The sequence below is a fragment of the Parus major genome, chromosome 12 (genome assembly GCF_001522545.3).
Source record: "Parus major isolate Abel chromosome 12, Parus_major1.1, whole genome shotgun sequence".
Taxonomy (NCBI): Eukaryota; Metazoa; Chordata; class Aves; order Passeriformes; family Paridae; genus Parus; species Parus major.
Window position 1 is genome coordinate 5,317,315 of NC_031781.1, and position 22,861 is coordinate 5,340,175.

At 37.9% G+C, this 22,861-nt stretch overlaps 1 protein-coding gene and 2 long non-coding RNA genes across 5 annotated transcripts; 1 reads left to right on the top strand and 2 right to left on the bottom strand.

Moving 5' to 3' along the window:
• Positions 1 to 741: 741 nt before the first annotated feature.
• LOC117245032 lies at positions 742 to 2,237 on the bottom strand. Its single transcript, XR_004499165.1, has 2 exons — positions 1,744 to 2,237; positions 742 to 1,040 (listed from the first exon to the last, which is right to left on the bottom strand). It is a non-coding gene; the product is annotated as an uncharacterized LOC117245032 (long non-coding RNA).
• A 492-nt stretch (positions 2,238 to 2,729) lies between these two features.
• LOC107210385 (inter-alpha-trypsin inhibitor heavy chain H3-like) lies at positions 2,730 to 22,684 on the bottom strand. Of its 3 annotated transcripts, none has more exons than XM_015641147.2 (22): positions 22,566 to 22,684; positions 18,631 to 18,654; positions 17,328 to 17,494; positions 16,218 to 16,322; positions 15,630 to 15,792; positions 14,821 to 14,931; positions 14,230 to 14,355; positions 13,692 to 13,808; positions 12,766 to 12,934; positions 12,322 to 12,447; positions 11,892 to 12,073; positions 10,733 to 10,918; positions 10,288 to 10,427; positions 9,755 to 9,909; positions 7,953 to 7,958; positions 7,168 to 7,191; positions 6,238 to 6,288; positions 5,743 to 5,856; positions 4,966 to 5,170; positions 3,722 to 3,894; positions 3,132 to 3,243; positions 2,730 to 3,031 (listed from the first exon to the last, which is right to left on the bottom strand). In XM_015641147.2, exons 1-22 carry the CDS (start codon positions 22,653 to 22,655, stop codon positions 2,902 to 2,904), a joined length of 2,676 nt encoding a protein of 891 aa, XP_015496633.1. In that variant the 5' UTR covers positions 22,656 to 22,684; the 3' UTR covers positions 2,730 to 2,901. The 3 variants fall into 3 exon arrangements, with proteins under 3 accessions (XP_015496633.1, XP_015496631.1, XP_018863666.1); XM_015641145.2 differs by having other exon boundaries at positions 7,168 to 7,194; XM_019008121.2 differs by lacking the exon at positions 22,566 to 22,684 and adding an exon at positions 18,963 to 18,982 and having other exon boundaries at positions 7,168 to 7,194.
• LOC117245031 lies at positions 8,317 to 17,137 on the top strand. The gene is made up of 2 exons (XR_004499164.1): positions 8,317 to 8,392; positions 16,534 to 17,137. It is a non-coding gene; the product is annotated as an uncharacterized LOC117245031 (long non-coding RNA).
• Positions 22,685 to 22,861: the final 177 nt, after the last annotated feature.

The window sequence follows — 22,861 nt, forward strand, 5'->3', positions numbered from 1 at the left end:
AAGTTTTAATTTCAAAATGATTGTGTTTTAGAATTTCAGTTGCTTTGTATCTTTGAACCTATAAACATGCCAGCATTGTAGGCAGTTTAACAGAAGTTGCTTTCTATCCTGCCAATAATATATAACTGGAAAAACCTTTTCATTTTAAAGCAATGTACTAAAAGAGAAACAATTTCTTGCCAAAGTCAATAAGCTAAAACAAACTGTGTAATTAGAAGCCTGTTTTTTAAAAGAACATGATGCCAAGATATGTTTGTGTGAATTGCTTGTATTTCAAGGTGCTGATTTTGCCACACAAATTACATGATAAACAACATGGAATTTGGAAACTGGAAGCACCAGATTGCTCACTTCACTGCATCAAAAACAGGCTGCCCAATCTGATTGTTTCCATTATAGATGAATTTGGGATTCGAATCACAAGCTGTTGATCCAGGGTTATATCAGCAGACTTGCTGTAAATGAAATATTCCCCGTTCTCAGTTGTAGGGTGTCTGTGTGTCACCTCCTGCCCTGCTGCCAGCAGCAGGGGTAGAATCAGCACTGATCAGGGAGCTCTGGCTCATGGCTGGGGCAGCTTTCTCTTGGGACCCTCTGCTTTAAGTGAGGCTCAAGCAGAAGCAGGCCATGATCGAGAGCTGCACTTAAACTGCAGTGCCTGAGCTTTCCCAGGCAGCTGCTGCCCTGCTAATGCAGCTCCCCCTTGCTGCAATGAATATATTAAGGTACAACAGAAACTCCTCACATTGTTCAAGGATTTTATCTGACTTTGAATAGACAAGCTGTGCTGACAGAGGTTTCTGTGCTTTCTGCAGCAGCCCAAAGTTACTGATGTGCCTGGCTGCTGCAGCTCCCAAACCCATGTAGTGCTGCTTCCCCTCTGCACATGTGCTTTCCATTCTCTAAGTAGGGGCCATTCCACTCTTCACTTGAATTGTGTCTTAATTTGTTGTTTAGTCACTCTCCTCTTGTGCTTTCCAAGCCCCAAGTGAGTTCTGGTGGGTTTCTGATTTCGTGTGTTCACTTCCCCGGCTCAGAAGCTGAAGGCAGACACAGTAATGAATATTTGGCATTTTGTAATTTCTAATTCCAATACAAAATGGTGTCACTGTGTATGTAACAGATCCACACATCTCTCACAGGATATGCCCCCACATTTCTCTTTTAAACGGCAGTGTAGCCATCAGCAGGAAAAGGAAATGTTTATCTAACTGTGAGCATCTGTCTGCTGCTTTTCTCCACCCTGTTACCTTTAGCTACATTTGCTGTTACCTCCTGCCTTGCAGGAATCTCTTATTATTATATATTATTATTATAGTTTTAATATATAATATTAGAAGATATTACACATTATTATAATATCTTATTATTAGAGGAGTGCTTATTGAATCGGAGCCATGCAAAAGCAGACCAGAGCCCCTGAGAGCAACTTGTGGCTCCCAATTCAGTCACAGACAAGGCTCCTGACACCTCCAGAGATTTGTCTCATATCATAAATGAAACAGGAAAGTCCTGGCTGGCCCAGGATTGCCTTGTGCCCAAACTCTGCCAGCCAGGTAGGTCTGCTGTCACCTGCTCTGCTTTATTGTGTTAATGGAGCAAGTGAGGATGGGACCAGCCCCCACGGGCAGTGCCACAGCTCCTGTCTCAGGATCCAAAATGGATCATTTCTTTATTTCATTCTATTCCATCTAACCCATTCTCTTACAATAAAAATTTAGAACCATGTAAACTTAAACTTACTAGTTTCAATGTTTTAGTTTTCTCCCACTCCTTCCTGTTGCTCTTCCTGTCTTCCTCTTTCACCATTTCTCTCTGGATTTAGCAGGCAAAGATCTGCAGCCACTGTGACACCCTCTCCCCTCACCTATTTTTTTTTCTTCTACAAAATGGCTGCTTTCAGAAAAGGATTGCTCTCAAAAATGCTTGTAACTCCCATAAATTAAACAGTAACTATATCTTTCCTCAATTTTTTCTCTTTGATTTTTCTGTTGCATTTTTGTTCACATCTACCTTTGTTCTTTCAATTTAACCTACCACCTCTTCTATAATCTATTTCCCCCACTACACTCCTCTTTTCTCTGTGTTCTGCATTCTTGTTTTCCACACAATTACTTTCTTTGTCCTATTACTGTTGGGGAAATTTTCTGCTTTGCCATGTGAGACCACAACTGCATTTTTGTGGCTGATTTGATTAAAAGAAATTGAAGTAAATAAGAAACATGAAGGGGGAGAGAATGTGTTTTTGGTTGGTTGGTTTTTTTGCTTTAGAAGTAAGAGCTTGCAATTTCTTGCAGTAAAAAATGAATATGCAAATAAATGGGCCACTTGCCCTGAATGTGTTCAAAAATCCTTTATGGGAACAGAAGGAAGGGTCTTCCTCTGTTCCTCTGAAAGATACTGTCCAAAAGAGCTATCATTACTCAAATGTGAGTGCTGCTTGTAACCCTGGTGTTCCACTAATTTATAAAGATTCAGACATTTTAAAGTTAGGTTCAAATTAAAATGCTAAAATACAGAAGTCCTGGATGCCAACAGTCACCTCCTGTGCTGGCAGCAGCTCTCAGCACTGAACAGTCAAGAGGTCAGGTGGTTCCATGGGATTATCCCAAAATCTGGGCTGGGCTGTCAGATGTCCTCTTGTGCTCAATTTCAAAATGCATCTGGCACCCCAGGCTTTGTGAAACTGGCATGAGAATATTGAGCTGTTGGAATAACAGGACCAGGCACTGAGTACTGATATTTTTATTTAATCACTCCTGACACTCAATTATTGATTAAAAGTATTGTTCTTGCTGAACATGGTATGCTTATATGCTTTGGATAGTTCTTATGTATTGAAAATACTGTTATTTCAGACAAATATTGTCTGGCTGTGAATTTGGAGGAAGTTGTAGTTGCTTAAAAGAGACTGGAAACAATATAATCTGTGTGAACACCATCTATCAGCCCAGCTCCATTGTCATGGACAAACCAGCAAGGAATATCAACCCCGTGTTTAGGATCTCTTCTGTAATCCTTCTGCCAGCCCCTGAAAGGGAAAACACAGCCATGGGAGTATTTGAGGTAGGAACAGCACCTAGACAAGGAATCTTGCCTAAGTCTTCACTAAGGACTCCATTATTTTGTACCTTGTTACTGTCAGTTCATTGTTTTTAACAATCATTGTGGCATCTGGTTTCTTGGGATCAGACCCAGGATGAATTTCAAGTATGGTGAAGTCAATGGGCCGGAAAAACTGTCCTAGAAAGAGATGCCAAAATTACCATTTCAGACATTAAAACAGAAGCAAACCAAACAGAAATCCCAGAATTTCTACATTCCTGTACTGCTTTCCATGTCCCTTCAGGGTTTTGATTGGATAAATAAACACCAAGTTTCAGGTAAGGCTGAATATATGCCTGTGGTATTATTGGTATTATTTTCTGTTTATAACCCAGAATTGTATCCACATCATCTGGATGTAAGTTCCAGCTTCTGACCACACCAAACAATTACAGTTTTTTTCTAGATATCCTTCAAGATATCCTTATTTGTTGTGTTATCTATTCTGTTGAATTTATTACACATTTTTCAAGTCTTCAGCCTTTTAAAAATCAAATAATCCATGTGTTGATCTCTGAAATTTCTGGGTGTGATTCTTCTCAGCACAATATTCTGTCTATAAATTAGGTAGCCTCCTAAGGAAAGACCAGCAGAGAAACACTAAACAAAGTCATACCTAATAATCCATGGGTCTGTTCAGACAGTTTATCACTTTTCAATGTGTACAGTCCCAGGAAATCTTGGTGGAGAGGATGTTTCTTCCATACTTGGTGCAAAACAACAACAAATGAGGCACCACTGCCCATTGAGAGCACCAGATTTTTTTTTCTGTTAATTATCAAAGTTAAACTGAGGAAAAAAGAAAAAAATTACTTAGAACATTGTGTTTACCAGAGTTAACAGCAGCAGAAATAAATGTGAGAAGAAACAAAGGTAGCTTTATAAATTGCCCAGTGTTTTTTAAGAGAGAAGGTTTGCTGCCTGGTTTGGCCCATGGAGTCTCTCTGTGTGTTCACAGACAGTCACAGAATCATATTAAATGACACTGGAAAAGGCTACCCGGCCTTTAAACTTCAGTAAGATGTTTTTAGCAAAACCTGTCCTTTAACAGTGTAATTAATCACAGATATGTTGGTGATATGTAGATACAGCACCTCATGCTCAGTGATACAAATTCTATTGATAAAACCATCACTTCTTTGCCTGGATGTTACATGACACTTTTTCCTTTATTTTTTCAGAGAAGTCAACTTCCAAACTGCCTGTTTTCATGCTAGGATAGAGAACATTTGTTTCTGATTGTGTCAGTGATATCATCCATGTATTTATCACAATAAAAAATCCTGTGTACGAATCACAGTTTGCTCTTTCTGCTGCATTGCCAGGCCTTAAGAAGGCAGGAATTTTATTCAACACAGTGAAATGTAAAGGAGGAGGAAGAGAAAATATCACCTCTTCTTTCTATAAACCATTGCACAGGTATAAATGGTTCCATAATAGATCCCATGAGAAATCTACCTGCTGACAAGAAAAAATATACCAATTCTGTAACTGCCACAAGTTCCATTTTTAAAATGGAGATTTGTTTTTGGAACACTATTATACGTTTGAAAGATTACACACTATGGCTGAAGTTGCTCCTTAAGAATTTGCAAGACACAGCTACATAAAGCACAATACCAAATCCAGTTTTACCTTAGTCATAGCAATAGAAAACCAGGGTAAAGTCTTCATTTACTTGTTTCAAGCAGTGGAGTTTGTGAATAATTCAGCAGTTACACAACTAAATAGAAAGCAGAATCCAGCTGGGCTTTTGTAGATTCACACATACTTAGAAGTATATTATTGATCAACATGTGAAAAAATGTTTTAAGAGTAGAAAGTAATACAAGAGCCTGATACCCTTCCTGTAAGTCTTACCCTGCTTGTTGCAAGGTGACTGAGTCCAGCCAGGTGAAAACTGTTTTTTCATCACCATTTTGAATTGTGATTGTCTCAGGGGTTACTGTCAGCTTTACATCCAGGTGCTTATTTGCAATACCAAGTTTTCCAAAATATGAGTTTTGGATCTTTGCATCACTATTTGCTCTCTTATCACCAATAAGTTCTCCATTGACTGTGATGCCTAATACAGAAATGAAACAAGAATTGTTTTACAGACAGGACCTGATCAACTGATGTCAAGGAGTGCCTTAAAAATTTAACAATAACTTAAGAAATTAAATATGAGTTGAAAAATAGATCAGAATAACTTGTGTATGTTTGTACCAAAGCAAAATAAAATTCTGGAGGTTGTTCTGTGACTTTCCAAAAGGCCAACAATCATTTTGTTGGGAAAAATTCCATTTTTCCCCAAAGCACAAGGAGTTTGTGATGGGTACAGAGTCTGAGTGACATCAGTCTCTCTTCATCAGATATTCCGCAAACTGGCAACCTAAGGATTATTTTATTGCTTCTACTACAACTCTCTGAGACAAGTTCCTACTCTCAACCCTCCCTCACAGTGGTTTTTAAAGTAAGTTTAAAAGTTCATTTTGCTAAAAGAAGTGAAAATAGCCATTGTAATGGTAGGCTGTCATAGCAGGACCTCCTGCTAACTTTGTTGGGAAAAAAAGCTTATGCATTATAAAGAGAGAAATAGCCTTTAAACACATTTTGTTAGAAGTATCCTGTATTAAAAAAAAGTTAAAAACTCACCTGTAACTGGGTCATTTATTAAATTTAAGATCATGCCAGGGTTTTCATTGATATTGAAACAAATGGCATCTTTTTTTTGTGGCACTGATATAATGAAGTGTGGATCTCCATCAACTGTAAAGGCAAATCACTGGTGTCTGTATAGTGATACACAGGGTCAAAGTTCCACATGAGCATTTAATATTGCTTAATATTTAAATTTAATAAATAAATATAAATTATTTAATAGAAAACAGGGAGTTAGCAACACAAAACCTACTGATGGGAAGGAGGACTTGGAGGAAGGAGAAAATGACCACATATAATTTCAATTACTTGATCTTTAGAAGACATTGAGAGATGTTTAAAAAGTAAATTAACATACTTGCCCCATAAAAATGAAAAAATTACTGCTTTTATGGAAGGGAATTGTTGAAAATATTCATAAGAATTGTGTCATTTAGCCTTAAATACCCTCTTCTGATGTGCTAGACAGACATTACTCCAACTACTCACCACTAGTATACCATGTGGGTCTTGATACATATGTGTTATATAGTGGTGAAGCTGCAGAAGGAAAGTAAGTTGTTAGAAAAATTCACACACCAAAATGAAATATTGCATGGCCCATGTAAGATGTCAGGGAGTTAATATGCTAGGCAAATCAGTAACTGCATCCTAGTTTTTAAAGCATGCAGTCTATGGAATGACAGTTTGTGTGCTGCTTTTGATTCAAAAAATGCTTCAGGACAGAGACATATTTCACTTGTAGTCTAAATTGCTCTAAGGGTTTCCATATAGCCCAAGCAATCTATCTGTAGGACACAAATATTTCAGACTTGAGGATTAAGCTATCAGCAAGAAAATGCAACATCATCCATTGTAAACTTCTTTTTGACATTTGGGTTTTTTTGTTTATTGGGATTTTTTTTTACAGAATGAATCTAAGTCTTTTCAGTAAAGACTTGAAAGCACTAGACAGAGACAGAGACTGGCAGCAATCTCCAGAGCAAAACCATAAATCTAACTTGCCCATTTCCAGGATTGCCCAGCCAGCAATTTGGTGGATCAGTTACTGTCTCTTGAATAAAAGAGATGTTTTTTCCACAAGTGACTGAACACATTAATTTAGCCAGAGATGCTGACATCACAGTCCCTTGCTTTATATAATTCCAAAGGAAATGCAAATTGGAGTCCATCCTCCATTCTTGGGAAACAGCTTTCAGGAAAAAATGGTGGTTTGATGAACAGGCATTTACTCCTTACAAACTATTTAGCTGAAACTTTGTCACCTTGTTTTCAACCTTTAAATGTGTTTTCAGCAGTGAGCAGAATTTGGTAGTATTTGTTAAAATGCAGTTGTACTGCCAGAAAAGGCATCTCTGCCTCTGGTAATTTCAGTTGATACATCCTGCTCCACTTGGAAAAGTAAATTAAATTACTTACCCACCAAAGGACCTGTGAACATCCCTGCTGAATGAAATAAAATGTTATTTCAGAGGCTACAAAGAACAAAACCCGATCCCACCCACTTCGTTCCTTCTTCCTTCCAAAATCAACCCAAGATTTTGTAATTATGTATAAATTTCCAAATATTACAAAGTAAAAATTTAGTCAAAACAGGTTATTTAACAGTGCTACAAAGCAACAGTCTTGAAAGGGCTGAAAGCATGTGCATGTGCTTTCCAGCACAAATATTACTTCTCTAAGAGCATGGGGTTTACTCTCTCTCTGGGACTGGGACAACTTGCTGCTCCCTCTTCCCTCTCTGCCACCTTGTTCTAAACTGTACTTCCAGGAAGGAAGAATTGCCCCCCTGTTTCCAGCTTTTTCTGCTATTCTGCTCTTTTTACCTTTGAAATTCTGTCAGGGTGTCTGAAGACAGGGCTCTATGCTTTAGAATTGGCAGTCATGGCATGAATGAAGACATGAGTATGAGATTGCTACACAGAGGTACCTGGAAGTCCCCAGTGCCAGCCCTGGACAGCAGCTTACTTGTACTGGGCCTGAATTTGGTGGTGGTGGGATGCTGCAGTCATCAGAGAAAGGAACTGAACTGGAAGCACTCTTTACAAACTTACCCATCTGGAATGTTGTATATCTATCTATAACACAGTCTTGATTAATTCTCCATGAACTTTATGAAAATATTGCATCCTAGATCAAATAAACAATGTAGAAAATCCATCTCTGTTAAAAGATTAAGTAAATTTAATAAGAAATGTACATACCTTCAGCTGTTACCATGGGCAGGTATGAAGTAAAAGGAAGAAAAAGAGAAATTTACAGTTTTAGTTATACAATTAAACAGGAAGGATTCTGACCCTAATAAAACATTGTAAAAAAAATTAAAACTGTTTGAAAACTCAACCAGCTATCTTCAGTATTTTGTAATGCCATTTCTTCCCAGTGATACAACTCAGTATTTGTAGATCAAACAGAAATGTACTAAAAGTAAAAAGCTGTTTTCTGTTATGTGGGGCAGCAGAACTGCAATTTAATATGTGTGTGACAAGAGTTCTATTTGGAATTGTTTTATTGTTCTGCCATATCTATATTGCAAAATGTTCTTTACTGGTTTTACTATTTTGTGGTTTTCCAGACATTTAGATGATTCTATTAATATTGACTGGATGATTCAGTACATTGATTTGTGAATGGAAACTTCAGGGTGAGTAAAATTGTTTTCTTTTTTTATACAGGGGCAGTGCTTTGAATATTTTCTCCTATCACTGCTCTATACTATCTATATACAGAGGGGATTTCCTTGGAAAGAGATTCAGGAAAAAGCCTTTGTACTACAAACACCTGGAAAGGGAAGGAAAAAAACTGAAGATGACTGAGTGGATGCCACTTCCATCAGATGTTTGGGGGCAAACTTTAAATTCATTATGCTGTGTAGTGACTTGAATGTTCAATTAACCATGAAGGGGTTTTATGTCCATATTCCATTACGAGCGCCATGAAAACTAATGCAAAAATTTATCAGCAGAATGCCTGAAGAATGATTCAGAGTTGAAGGGCACTTAGCAATTCACTGGTTTCAGGACTTGCTGCAGCTGAAAAAAAACCTCACTAGTCTGCAGTATCTCTGTTATGCTCAAATGTATGAAGTTCCTATGCCAAAATCAGGAGACTGGAAAGTTTTCCATCTAGAAGGCAGCAGAGAGCCCTTACAGAGCCTCCAAAGAACTTTTAGGGGCTCTAACTCATCATAGCTGGGGAAAAAATAAAGGATGTGGTAGAAGAGACTGGAAAGCCTCTGTCAGACCTGTGGGATGAGGGTGGCTCAAACAATACATGGAGATGAAGTTAGGATGGCTTGGGGGCACACTGAGCAGAGAGCACTGCCCTGCTTTGGCCAAAGAACAAAGAGGAACAGAATATTTGTTACACGAGGGTAAAATAGAGACACTGAACTGTAGGGAAGAGGAATGTTTCACTGAGCAAGGACTTTATAATTAGCTAAGTATCAGAGGAATTGAAACAAAATGTATGCTTTCAATATAATTGCTTCTCTTTCTGCAATATATATATATATATGACTATTGTGTTTTGCATATGTAATCTCAATCTTTTTACAACCTGTTACATCCTGCCTGAGGAAGAGCTCATGCAAATTTTCCCTTTTCATGTGGAAAGAGGTTACTACATCTATCCCTAGGCTGAAGTAAGTAGAAAAATAAAGGAGAAAGTGATGGTAAATCATCTGAATATAGCTGGATTATTAGATTAGAAATGTTTCTTGGTTTTCAGGGTCTTTTTCTGTAACAGTTTTTCTATTTAGTTTAAAATACATTTGTTTTAGATTTATAGTACTTTGCCCATATGATTTAGTAATGAAGGATGGTTTGATGGAAATGAGCTTTACAATGAGAAGTAATTTTGCATAAACCACACACATGCTAGGCTTGGAAAGTAGACTTTTCAGATACATATTTAAAACTGTGCCCACATGAAAGCCTTTCTTTAGGGGAACATCAAGGGAACTCTTGGCTTCTCAAATATAGTACAGTTGTGAAGATGTCTATACCTTCAGTGGGTTTATCAGCAATCCCCTCTTCATTGTCATTTTCTTCTGGTTTTGTTACCACCATGGATGTCAGTGGTGTTACAAACTTGTACAGCAGTGAGAGAGCCAGGGCTTGAGCTGTAAGGTTTTCCTTTTCTTCTCCTGTAGCTGTAATGCTGAATACAGGAAGAGACTCCCAGCATCAGTGATGGCTGAATCACTCACCACACTTCAGATTAAATATTTTAAAGTAATTTCTCTGTAGGTAATTTATCAATAAGATATAACTGTTACAGTCTAAGAGTACTTCTGATTCTACTGGCTGTCCGAGAGAAAAGCAAAACTGTGCTTTATACTTGCAATAATATCATTTGCAACCTGAAACAGGAATACTGAGGCTAGGGAGAACAGGTTGATGGATTTCCCTCATTGATTTTTATGCTTTTCCAGTGGCACCTCAGTGGGATGTGAATGTCAGCTTCACATCCTAGAAACTGCAAGAGTCAGCAGGTGTAAGGGGTTCAGAGCTAAGGTATTATTCCAGGTGTAATTACCGTTTTTCCAAGAGTTGTTCAATGGTAAGATAAGCCCAGAGCCTTTCAATGTACTCTCCAAATATGTATTGTTGTTCTTGGAAAGCCTGAGCTGTTTGCTCAGCACCTTGCTGCACAGTGTACGACAGGGCATCGTTAGCCTGTTGGAAGTAAGAGTATTCTTGGTATCACAAATAGCCAGGGACTGAGAGAACTTCCCAAAAATTAAGACCTTCACACCTGAAAATCTTATGAAATTGAAAATCAGTCTGGTTCTACACCAGAAAATTGCCAGTGTTGTATGAGGAATTTTGTCCCATTGTTTCTGGGAATTTTAGAGGTGTACAGTACAGAGCATGACCCAGTTTTCCACATTCACATGGCATTTTTGTTCATCACAATGAAGGTAAAAGAGGTATTCAGATACTTTGTGTAGCTTACATAAGTCAAAGAAATCCATACTTACACCTTCACCTTTTACATCTACAGACAAATGGTTTTGGTTGCTGTCTACAAAGCGCCCAGCCACCACAATCTCAGACCCATCATAGAAATGCTTAAAGCTGTTAGTAGTTAGGTCTGAGATTTCATTTTCTGGGTAGTTTAACTCCACATCTATGAGCATGGGATTTGACACCTCATCATAAAACCCCTGTGGGATTGAAAAAGAAAGAAAACATTTAACTATCATTGTTTCTTTAATTCATGGGTAGACCTGTAACCAGAAACATCCTGCTACTTCAGCAATGAAAACTAAAAGTGTTTTTTATAAGAAATATTTAGATATTTAGTTACATCTCAGAGTGCAATGTCTAGAAATTTGCAAATAATGGAAATGAGAAAGGACATACAAACTCTTCAGTCTTGCTAAGAGAGAGGAAAAATATTTGAGAACAGCATGCTGTGGAAGATTAGTTCCATCAATATAAATCAAGAGGGACACCAAGCCTCCCATTATTTGATAATTTTCAACACCTCTTCTCTGCAGAGACTGACATGACAGCATAATCAAAGGAGACTGGATATTTGATTTTAGCAGAGCTTGCAATGAAATCTAATATCTAATTCTTTGGTGAATTCTTTGAATGGCTGCTATTAGAATATGAGAAGTAAAAAAAGACAACCCTGTATGGCCTATACTAGTTTCCATGTCTTATACAACTCTAAAATGCCTCAGGAATGTGTTAAGATGCACCTGCTTGCAGTAAGTTTCTAAAGAAACAATATCTAGAGCTTTATGATCTGCTACCCTTCTTGTCCCTTGACATGACATTAACCACATGACCTGTGAGGTGCAGGAGATACAACTCCACCAATTCCACCAGTGTCCTTCAGAACTGTGACTTGTGTCACCCTATGCCAAGTTTTAAACTCCCTGCCATAGCACACAGTATCGCCCTTTTACTGTCCCTGCACTTCCTGCTTATATAAGGGGAAAATTAAATGCAACTAAAGGTCCCTTTCAACTCAAACTATTCTATGATTTTAATACTCTGATCACAGCAGACTCTGGAGTATCTCAGTATCAGATTACACACTGGGATTTTGATTATTTGAAAATAATAATGTGAATAGTTATCTGACCTAAAGTATCTCTGATCTCATGCACGTGGTAATTACTGCACCTGAAGCTGCAAAGCTGCATCAGAGTCAGGATAAATCCGACGAGCCAATCCTTTATTCTCCAGTGCCATCCTCTCCAAGAAGCCATAGTCAACACCACTGCCAAAACCAAGATTGTATAAGGTGTATCTGCCATCAATGGCCTTCTTCACTGCTTTCTCAATCTCCTGAGTATTTGATATACCTGCATCAAATCAGGCAATGTTTGAGTTGTTTTCAAAATAGATAAAATTATCACAAAATCAAATGTGATTTGGCATGTTCAGATTTCTTAGGAGACATTACCAAAAGCTTGATTTAGTACTATGATGCTGGTATAGTAGCATTCAAATCATGAAAATATCCAAAAGTCAAAGATGAAGGCAAATTTTAACTAGCTTTTTTTTTTTAGCTAATGAACTCTCTTTATTATTCCACCCAACACAAACTCACCTACATTTGGTTGGCCATCTGTTAACATGATAATTATTGAAGCACTTCTCTTGGGCACAAGGTTTTCTTCATGAGCAGCATTCAGAATATCAATTCCTCTCATCAAACCACCATGTAAATTTGTCACTATGAGGTAGACATAGAAATTTGGGTTCAGCAAAGGCTGCCAAAATAAAGGTCATTTTCCACCAGGGTCTGAAGAGATTTCATTGCAGTAAGAAAATGAAAGATTTGGATTTACAAGCAGGGGAATGTCTAGATAGAAAAGTACCTGGACTTTGGAAACATAAAGAGAAATAGATGTCACGTTCTGAGTAAGACTGAACTTCAGGAGTGCCACATCAGCAGTCTGAAACCCCAACAAACTGTAGCATTGTGTTCACAGAATCAATCAATAAATTAACTTATACAATGACCTATTGGCAAGGCCAGTCAAGCACTTACAGCCGTCAGCAGAAATCTGCCGAACAAATTTCCTCGCTTCATCCAAGTTCTCAGGAGTGGCCTTGATTAATGTTTCTTTCCAGGTAGATATTTCATTATCAAATAACACAAAATTGAAGAAGTCATCTTCTTTAATGTCATCCAGGATTTTTAGCAGTGCTTCTTTTGTCTATAAGACAAAGAGATTTAAATATATGGTTCAACATTTAACAGAATACTTACAGGTGCTTACAGAATTTACATCAATAATCTCTCAGCACTGGGCTATTTTTCACTCCTATACAGTATATATTGAAAAATTCTGAGCTTGTTCTGTTCTTGCCAGTCCCTGTATCCATTTCAGAGTAACTCTAGAGACGTCAGCTGCAATAACATCTGGTAAATCTTTGTAGCTGAGATGAAAATCAGGCTTCTCGTCATGGCTGGCTGCTTACACTGAGATAAGCTGGCATGGCAAATGGGTAGCTACAGGTTAGTGGAGAAGCTCATAAACAAGCATGCCTGGATATTTTAATACAGCACCAAAACCTGAAAATTCTGAACATTAGCTCACTCATAAGTCTTAAAAGAGCTGCTGCTTCCCAATACAGAATGTAATATGAAAATGCACATAATCTGTATGCATGGCTTATTTTGGAACTGTCAAGTACATATGACAGCAGTCTCTGGAAATGTTGGTGTTTAGAGTTTTTAAGTAATGACATTTATAAGTAAATATAGGCTAAATGTATAGATTTTCATTCTACAGTAACTGCAAACTAGTTCATCTGGCACTGGGCATTAGAGAGGTCACACCATCGAGCCACTTTGTACAGCTTGAGCAGCACATGTGCACTGTAAGGTATCATGTCCCTTCCAGCACCTCTCCCTCCCAGCACTTTGATCCAGCTCTTTCACTGGAACTCTGTACTAATGTAATAACTCACTTGCTCCATTTCTCTTCCATGCATCGAGCCACTAGTATCCAATACAAAAATTATATTCTTGGACAACTTCGGAAGATTTGTTGGTGCAAAGAAGTGTACAAAGTAGCCATTGACAATCTGAAAAAGAAAGTGTTAAAAAAACCCACACCACCACCAAAAAGTTTGGTACATTATAAAGGTGAAACAAAAAGTTGATATTACTTTCATTTAATGTCTAGCCACTGAGTGGCCTAAAAAGGTTTAATGGTCCTGACCAGTCTCACCTCTGTCCATGGTCCGAAGTGTCATTTAAGTGCAAGACTGGGCCTTTAGTCCCTGCCTGAGCTACAGTGTCAGAACATCTGTCTCCAGCTGTGTGACAGCTATACCTGTTCCTACCCATGGACTCAACTGTTTTGGATCCCACCCTGAAGATGACTCCTGCTCACAGTCAGGAGTTGCCTGTCCCTTGGGAAAGAGCTGGCCCTCACTGCTCCCTGACCTTTACTGTGCAAGTTAAACTGTTCAACAGTTCAGAATTTCAAGATGTTAGACTTACCTGCAAATTATCTGGAGTTGTTCTCTTCACATCATATCTTACAGTAAAATCCCCATCCAAGATAGACTGTGAGCAAGTTGCACAGGTTCGCTGCTGATCGAGGGTTGGCTTGAAAAAGACATGGCCCTGAAAAGAAAAGCCTTCCTTAGATCTGAACCTTAATAGCTGAAAATCTTCTACAGAACACATCTGCATTTTTTAAAGCTAGTGTACTTATTTTTACAGACACAAGAATAACCAGTTTTATTTGGTTAGCTACAAGGTTGTTTGTATCCATATGTATTTAGAAATTTATTGGTGGTAACTGACTCATGAAGGCTGCTATCCAGGGCTTTCTCCATATGCTTACTTTCCCATCTGCCTTGGGTCAGCTCTTCACTCTGAATGACACCTTTGATAAAGCTGTTGTATGTTTTAGAAATTCTACCACCCCCATACAAGAGAAAAGTACTTGCTAGTAATTCAGTTTTTCTGTAAGAGATAATCCTACTGGTACCCAGATTTCCTCTTGCTGCCTTTCCTAGCACTGAAATTATTATTTCAGAATGATAACCATAATAAGTAAATAATGGAATGCAGTAATCGATGTACCTTTTTTCCTGAAAAAGTTTTTTTAATGGTATTTTGCAGCTCATTGGTGATGAATGTTCCTTCTGCTTCCAGCTCAGTGATACCCTGAGGCTCAAAGATATCTACTTCAATCTGAAATATTAATTGAAAAATTATTGTCATTGATTCAACCATGATATATCAACTCAGCCATTTACAGGAGGATAAGAAACTACAGAGGTGAAAGAGGGATTTTCATAAAAATAAAGAAATTTACTTTTGCAATTCATAATGGCAATTCAAATCTACACTTGTGTGGACACATGTTCAGTAAAAGAGGCCTTTTCAAACACAGAAGTAAAAAACAGAGCCAGAAATAAGCAAACTTTAATAGAAATATGACTTGTTGGAAAGCTAGATAGTGGTGTCCTACCAAGGCAGATAGACACAAAAATCTGTAGTATTCCAGAATGTGACATATGCACCACTGTGATTTAAAGATGGTGTTGCTTCACGGTGTTGTGAAAAAGCTGAAGTTTATGTTATAAAAGCATATAAAATTACTCCAAAGCATTCTAATATCTTTTTCAGGTTTTCATTTCCAAGAGATTTATTTTGTAATGCTCAGTAGATGAGCAAATTTGTAAGGTTTACAAGTAAAAGCCTGCATTAAAGCATGCTGGTGAGTGCTCCCCATGGGACTCTTGAGAAATGTTAGCATGGCCTTTAGGTCACCTGTGAACCAATGGGAATGACCACAGTACTCCACTTTCAACAGAATATATAAAGAATATATAAAGAATTCCATCATCTCTTAAGTTACAGTCAAGTTTGATCAGTTTGCCATTTACCTCAAAATCTTTGACAAGCTGCTTTGGTTTTACTTTGATGAACATTTCATATTTTCCAAACTTTCGCTTTAGCAGTTCCTCATATGTGAGTTCAAAAGTGACTTTACTGGCTGCTTTAATGTTGACTGAGACAGTGAATTTTTCTGTTTTTCTTCCTGAAGCTCTGTATTTAAGTGGGTAGGAAAAAGATTTTTATCCTCTTTAATAATATTTATTGTTGGTGGCATATGAATTTCAAAAAGAAGTAAAACAAAACCAGGAATTTTTATTTATTGCTAAAAATCATCAATCAATTCTCAAGATTGTACTCAACCCATAGAATTTTTTCAAGTTTTCCAGTGAAATTAATCCCAGGAATAGGTCACACAAAGCCAGTGAAAGTTGCAGGAATAGCCTGTCCATAGTTCCAGGCAGTGCCTGTGCAGTGAAAGGCTATATTTCCTTTTTACAATTTGTGCTACAATAACTGTAACTTAATGATTGTTCTTTGGTCCCTTAATGTCAGTAAAGTGCCAGAACACAGCATTTCCAATCTCTCAGTCTGCTGTGGAGTGATGACATGGAAGGCACACAAGACATGATCCTTACTTGACAAGACCAGCAGTCTGTCCTCTTGAAACAGCCTTCTCATATTGCTTTTTTGCAGCTTCTTTTTCCTTTATAGTTCCAGGATAGGTGACACCATCAATTGTCCTGCAGATGAAAAAGTCCTAGTTCAGTTGAAGCTTACTACAGGAATTCTCCCTTTATTGATTAGTTTGCTAATAACCACTTTCAGAGACCTGCTATTGCCAAGATTTGAGCCCTTTCGCTGAAGCCAGACACCTCAAAGAATTTAGCTGGAATGAAGAGCTCTGTGCTCAGTATCATAAAATAATCTAAACCAATTTTTACTTTGAATTAGATGAACACTGGCCTGCAGCAACACAACTTACACCTGCCATATTCCTACACTTGAGCAGCTTCACCATCTCATCTCATCCCATGGCAAACCAACTCTCTGGATATGACTCACCTGTCCAGATGTCATCATCTACAGAGGACCATTTCATCCTTGAACTCCTTAGATGACTAAGCAGCCATTCTCATCACCTCATGCTATCACAGAAGTTCTAAAATGCATTAAGAGTGGTTGTGCCCTAAAGCTGCTGCTCCTCTTCACTGGAGACAAAGCAGGCACAGTGTGATTAACAGAGATGGATATGCTTAACTGAATCAAACCTCATCATGGTGGAGAACTGCATATGATTGCAACCAAAGGTACAAATGTAAAGGAGTAATCCTACTTTCTGCCTTTCATTCAAATATGATTTTTAAATGAAGAGATAAATTAAGCTATAATACCATCAGGGAAATTAAGTAATGGAACTTTCCCGGTTCAATAATACCAAAGTAAGAGGTACTTCTGAAAAGGTGGATGAATCTGCAGGAAAGGTCCCACATTCCCTAAGGTTCCCTTTTATTCATGATAATGAAAAGAAATAATTGAAAACTAGTCATCTTTTCTACAGATGTACCAATGTTTGCCTTTCTCCACATATCTTGCATATTAAGTTAATAATACCAGAAAATTACCCGGGAGGTATTCAGAAATCTATTCAAATGGCAAAGTAAAATTGAACATTTGGGTTCAGTTTCTCACAGTTGAATTAGCACAGATTTTTAGTCTTCTTTAACAATATTGTAAAGATTACACACATGCTGAAATTGGTAATGAAGGCTGTCTTAGGGAGTTCAACATCAAAGAAGACTTCTTTGGACACATTTCCACGATTGACAGCTTGACTGGTGATGACATTGTGTGCAAACCGGGAAGTTATTTTACTATCAATTTTCATGCTATAGATTTCCATCCCATCGACAACCTGTAGATTGAGAAATGAAAAAAAGATTAAAAGAGCATTAGCTGTTACATTCATGTGTGTGTTAATAAGTTATAATATTTTTAAAAAGAAACCACAGCAGGACATTGATCACTCCAAATTAAAAAGAAAGACCTAATATAAGAACTGGAGTACAGCTGTGTTTCCTTGGATATCTATTTCACTGACATGATGGTGCTATTCTGCAAATTATATCTGTGGACTTTAAGAAAATACAACCACCACAGCAAAAATACTGCCATTATAAGAATAGGTTTTTTTTCTCTACTGAGAGAGTGACTTTTTATGGTTATTCAAAGAGCACAACTGTTTACTGCTGCCTCATTGTGTTAGTGACTGTAGTTACTGGAGGAGTGGATGACTCTTAGAGCAGGGATGTAAGTAAACCTCTTGTTTAAAAATAGACTAAATGCCTCCAAATTCCATTTTTTATGTTAGTCTCAGCTTCCTTCCAGCTGGAGCTCTGTCTTTTTTAAACAAGGAAATGGGCAAGGCAATACTTATCTTCTTTGAATGCTAAGATATAAGGTTTCTGGGCACTAAGTAAAAGCACGGGTAACAACAGATGTTCCCATTAGGAACTCCACAACAAGGTCTGCTTCTTGCAGCAAAACCAGCACCAAGAAGAACCCTGGAGCTTTTATGGTGGGCCTGATCTCTGCTGATTGATTAAGAAGGTCCCCAAAGAATCAAAGCATTTAAGCATTGCTGAAGGGGAATCAAGCGGACAAGTGGAATCAGCCCCAGAGATGAGGTCTCCTGCCTTCCTTAGCAAGAACTGCAACATAAAAGTAAAAACAAAACCAACATAGAATGAAAATCCATTAGAGATACAGAAGTGACTTCAAAACAATTTAGGTATTTATTCAAATACAATGAGATTAAAAATCATTTGTTCATTCTATATCCTTGTCCGGGAGCTTCCATCAGAGCTTGAAAAGAAACTGTCTAGTTAGCCCTACTGCCTAAAACAAGGAGCTCTGGGTGTTTCCCTTGTCCCACACTCAGAAATATCCATTTGCTCAGACTGGACTCACAGAAATATTTTGTGAACACAGTAAGAATATTCTTGTCACTACAGAATCTTGGTAACCCAAACAAAACCAAGCCTTACTCACCAAGCCATTATCAGCATTTCGCTTCTGTAAAGAGAAAAAAAAGGGGAAAATCATGACTTAGGTAGGAAAGCTGCGTTTAGAAATAAATGTCTTAGCATCCATGTAGTTATCACAAATCAAAAGAAGTCCAGGAGAAGGAAGGCTTTATAAAGGTATTCATAAATAAACTGAAGTAAATTTGAGAGAAGAACAAGTAAGGGACATGACACAGGTTGTAGTTATTTTGCTTTTGGCATTCCCAGCTTTGGTGAATCTTTTGGTTTTTATTTTATATTAGTGCTCTTTAGATACTGTGGTTTTGAAAGGTAAGTTAAACTTCAGATGTTGCTCACCTTGTATTTTGCTCATGTGACACAAAAAGTGTCCTCTTCCAGCTGAAAATAAACACGGACCCTTGAAATATGAGGGAGAACGAGAGGAAAAGAGGCTCAAATGCTCAGTGCCATTTATAATTAAATGTCATTGAGACTGAAGGACATACTTAAATCTGCTTAATAGGTCTTCCTTGAGTATAGGTTTGCTGCATGGGGACCTCAAGTTAAACCAAAATATCTTTCCCTCGTAGTGACATGTTTTTCTTGAGAATTTCTATATCTGGGTCCTGCAATACATATTTTCTTTTCAAACTTATTCTCTTTCGGAAGAAATAAAAGGATTGTATCAAAGCATAAAAACCCAGCTTGCACATTTATTTTCCTGTCACACAAATTCAAACTATCATGCAGATGCACCCTTACATTTTTTTCCAGACTCCTAAATTTTTCCCATTTCAGCTCACCAACCTCTCATCCTAAAATGATCAGATAGGAAGATAATTTAGCAGGATTAGAGAGAAGAGGCTGTCACTACAAAAGGCCACGTGGAAGGGGGAAAAAATAAGCAGTTAAAATGTAGGGTTTTGTTTTTTCCCCTTATTTGCTCCCAGAGTAGGTGCAAATATCAAAAGCTGTACAACAGTACCCTGTACTCTGTTCTGAAAAAGAGGACAGACATTAAATAAACTTCCTGAGTGCTGTTAAAATAACAGCTTGTGTAACTCAATTCCCATCAGCTCAGCTGCAAACACCTTATCTTGTCTGGCTCCAAGAGCCTCGGGGGTCACATTTTGTGGAATCGTGTTTACCTGCTCCACCAAATGCAGGGGTAAGGACACAACAAATCAGATACACATCTCAAGTACACTTAAGGCTTTCTGTACCTCTCAAAGTTGGAAACTGAGACACAGAGGGTTATTTTTTTGGGGGGGGGTTCTTTTCAAGATGCTATATTAAATCTAAGGTAATGAAAGGTTTGAGGGAGGAGGCTTCTCTCTTGCTGTAAGAGTCTGGCAAAAAAGTCTGTGTGTATTTCCTTAGGTTCATCCTTCGAACTGTTACTGCCATCCAGATGATTTCTGTGTGTCCATCTCTCCTTTTCACAAGCATATATGGACTCCTTTAATTCCTGTATAGAGTGTGCACCAACTCAAATCTGACCTTTCCAATATTGGAATTATCTTTTCTGTATCCATACTGTCATTACAGTTTGTCATTTTCCCTTACAAAACACAAACTGAGGTATGTATCCCTAGAAATGAAAAGATGGAACTCTAAAATGTCAGTTTGTTTGGCACAAACTTTTCCTTACAGTGGAACTACCAGGCAGTTTATACAAAATACAAAAAAAACCCAAAACACCAACTCTATAAAAATGTATATAGCTACAAATTCTGCAATTCTGACTACTGCTTCCAAATTGAAAGGTACTGTACCTGCATTTTACAGAACTGCTGTTGTGCACACTCTTTATCAGAATTATGCCTTCAACAGTAGTTTTGTAGGAGTTCTGTTTTGATCCTGTAAATATTTTGAGGCTTATTCTGTAATTTCCATTGAAACAATAGAAAAATCTTTGCACTTTGCACTTGGGCTGATCTTCAATGGAGATAATCAATCCAGCTGGACATCACCCAGCCACCTGCTCTACCTGACCCTGGTTTGCACAGGGGAGGGGATTACGTGACTCTGTGATTTTGTCCTGGGTTTATTCATTTTTAATGATTCACTTGGGTATAACTTGAGCCATCACTAACATCAAGGTCATTTTGAGCTATGTGGGCAAAAAAAGCAATAGTGTGCCAATCAGAATGCTTATGCAATTCTAGACTAAAAAGAGAATTAACATCCTCTACCCTGAGTAACTGTTACTTGATAAAATGTTTCTGTATTATTTTCACATATTTGCCAGGTCCCCCAGTTATTAGAATTTTATTATTTTTCAGTTGTGCAACAGCAACAAACTCTTGTTTAATACCATTTTGCTGTGGCAGCAGAAAAGAATAGAGGTGCAAAAAATCTATGGAAATTGGAGAGGAAAAGAGAAATTTGAACTCCCAAGAAAAGAGAGAAGGAAAAGAGGACTCCATTACAGTACTTGCTGAAAGAAGCCCTGATTGTAGAACTTGGGGAACTAAACCACAGCACTACTAAAAGACTCAGCAAAAACTGTACAGTTATCTGGAAGTGACCTCTTGGAATCCACAACACTGAATGAGGTATTTGTATATATCCCTAAATGCTACATAGGAAAACAAGGCATGAAAATTATCTCTGAATCTACAACACTGAAGATTTCACCACCCCAAGTGATGCTAATTGGGTGACATGGAGAAGAGGCCATAATGCAGCTCATAGGAACAAGGTGTGCCAACACACACAGGGAATTCTGATGCAGATTTCTGTTCCACTTTCAGCAGAACTGGGTCTGCCATTTGTGTCTACCTGGCTGGGGCTCTAGAAGCAGCTTTGACAGCTTAAAGATCATCAGCCAGCCAGAATTGCAGACACGCTTCAGCACTAGATACTGCTTGCTCAAAGGGGCCAAGACATGGATGGGCACCGAGACCTTCATCCTACTGAACAATCTCCTCCATTTCAATCACATCACATTTAAATAAAGTACAGAACAAAACTGGGAGAATCAACTGACTTTTCCATAGTGCTCTGCATGTATGGATGGAGCATTGCATAGAGCTTTGGCAGTTTTCTATTTAGAAAGTCTAAAGCATTGCAAGACATACAGAGAACCACAGGCACTATGGTAATCAGGAGGAAAAATCTACATTATATCTGGACTACATGATGGTTAAATAATAAGAATCCCTGGAATTTCCAATTTACAGCATTAAATCTCATGTTGAGTTTTAAAAGTTAGATATGTTACTACCCTGATTTTCAAAGAAAAAGTCTTGGCAAAGATCATAACCTATTCAACAGTAATCAACTGTAAATTGCTTTGTCCTGTTCTACCCAGTAATTCAGAATGCTCCCTAAAGGGATTTTCCCTCTGGAACTTCTCAGAGTACATTAGCCACTGAGAGAGAGGGAAATGACTTATGGTGGTGAGGAGTAGTGGCCAGGAACTTAAACAAAGAAAATTAGGCAACATATCAGGCAGCACTGTCTTACTCAGAGATCCAGTCAAAACCTTTGAGAGATGTATCTCATGCTGTGCTAACATGCAAATCTTTAAAGAAAAATTCTACCATGTTATTTGCATAGTGGGCAGTTATCTTGATGTTGTCTTACATCTCTGTTTTCTACTTCTTAGAGCCATCTTTTCACTTGTATTCCTTAACAGGTGTCAAAGTCAGTTCCCTGGAAGCACCGATTGCTTTATACATTTAAATATTTTACTAAAACATGTTACCATTATGTAGCGATGACAGTGAAAACAGCATAAAAGGATGTTTTTAAAAAAGAGAGAGAAAAGCTTCAGAGCTGACTGAAAACTGAGGCTGATTACAGATCAACCAGCCTGAGTTCCAGCTTTTATCCTGTGTCCAGGGGTACCGGAGAACACAGAGCTTCTGCTGCCAGCATTGTATGAGCTCTCTGATAAACTGCAAGAAAATAATCTCTGAGGAGTGGGAGCCCCACACATGGTTGATTACTTACCTTGATGTTTCTGACATGTGCTAGCAAAAAGTCCGAGGATGCAAAGGCGGGAATCAATACTAAAATACAAAGCAATAGATTGTTTTCCATTTTGGAAAAACAGTGAGGTTCCAATTGGAATGATATGTATAATATCTAATGCTTTGTTTACCAAGTGTTAATAAATAACCCAATGACAGAAGTGGGATTAAGCATTAGGCATTTGTGAGAAATCAGATGCTGAATTTTAAATAGGTATAATCTACAGAATACTGTTTTTAAAAAAAACTGTTAAAGAATTTACAGAATATTTCAGA

Excerpts from the sequence above, each read along its gene's own strand:
- LOC107210385 (XM_015641145.2), bottom strand. The coding sequence starts at position 22,655 with ATGGAAAACAATCTATTGCTTTGTATTTTAGTATTGATTCCCGCCTTT. Across the intron at positions 15,793-16,217 it reads CAGACTGCTGGTCTTGTCAA|AGCTTCAGGAAGAAAAACAG; the intron begins GTAAGGATCATG and ends ACTTAAATACAG. Across the intron at positions 13,809-14,229 it reads CAACTCCAGATAATTTGCAG|ATTGTCAATGGCTACTTTGT; the intron begins GTAAGTCTAACA and ends TTTCTTTTTCAG.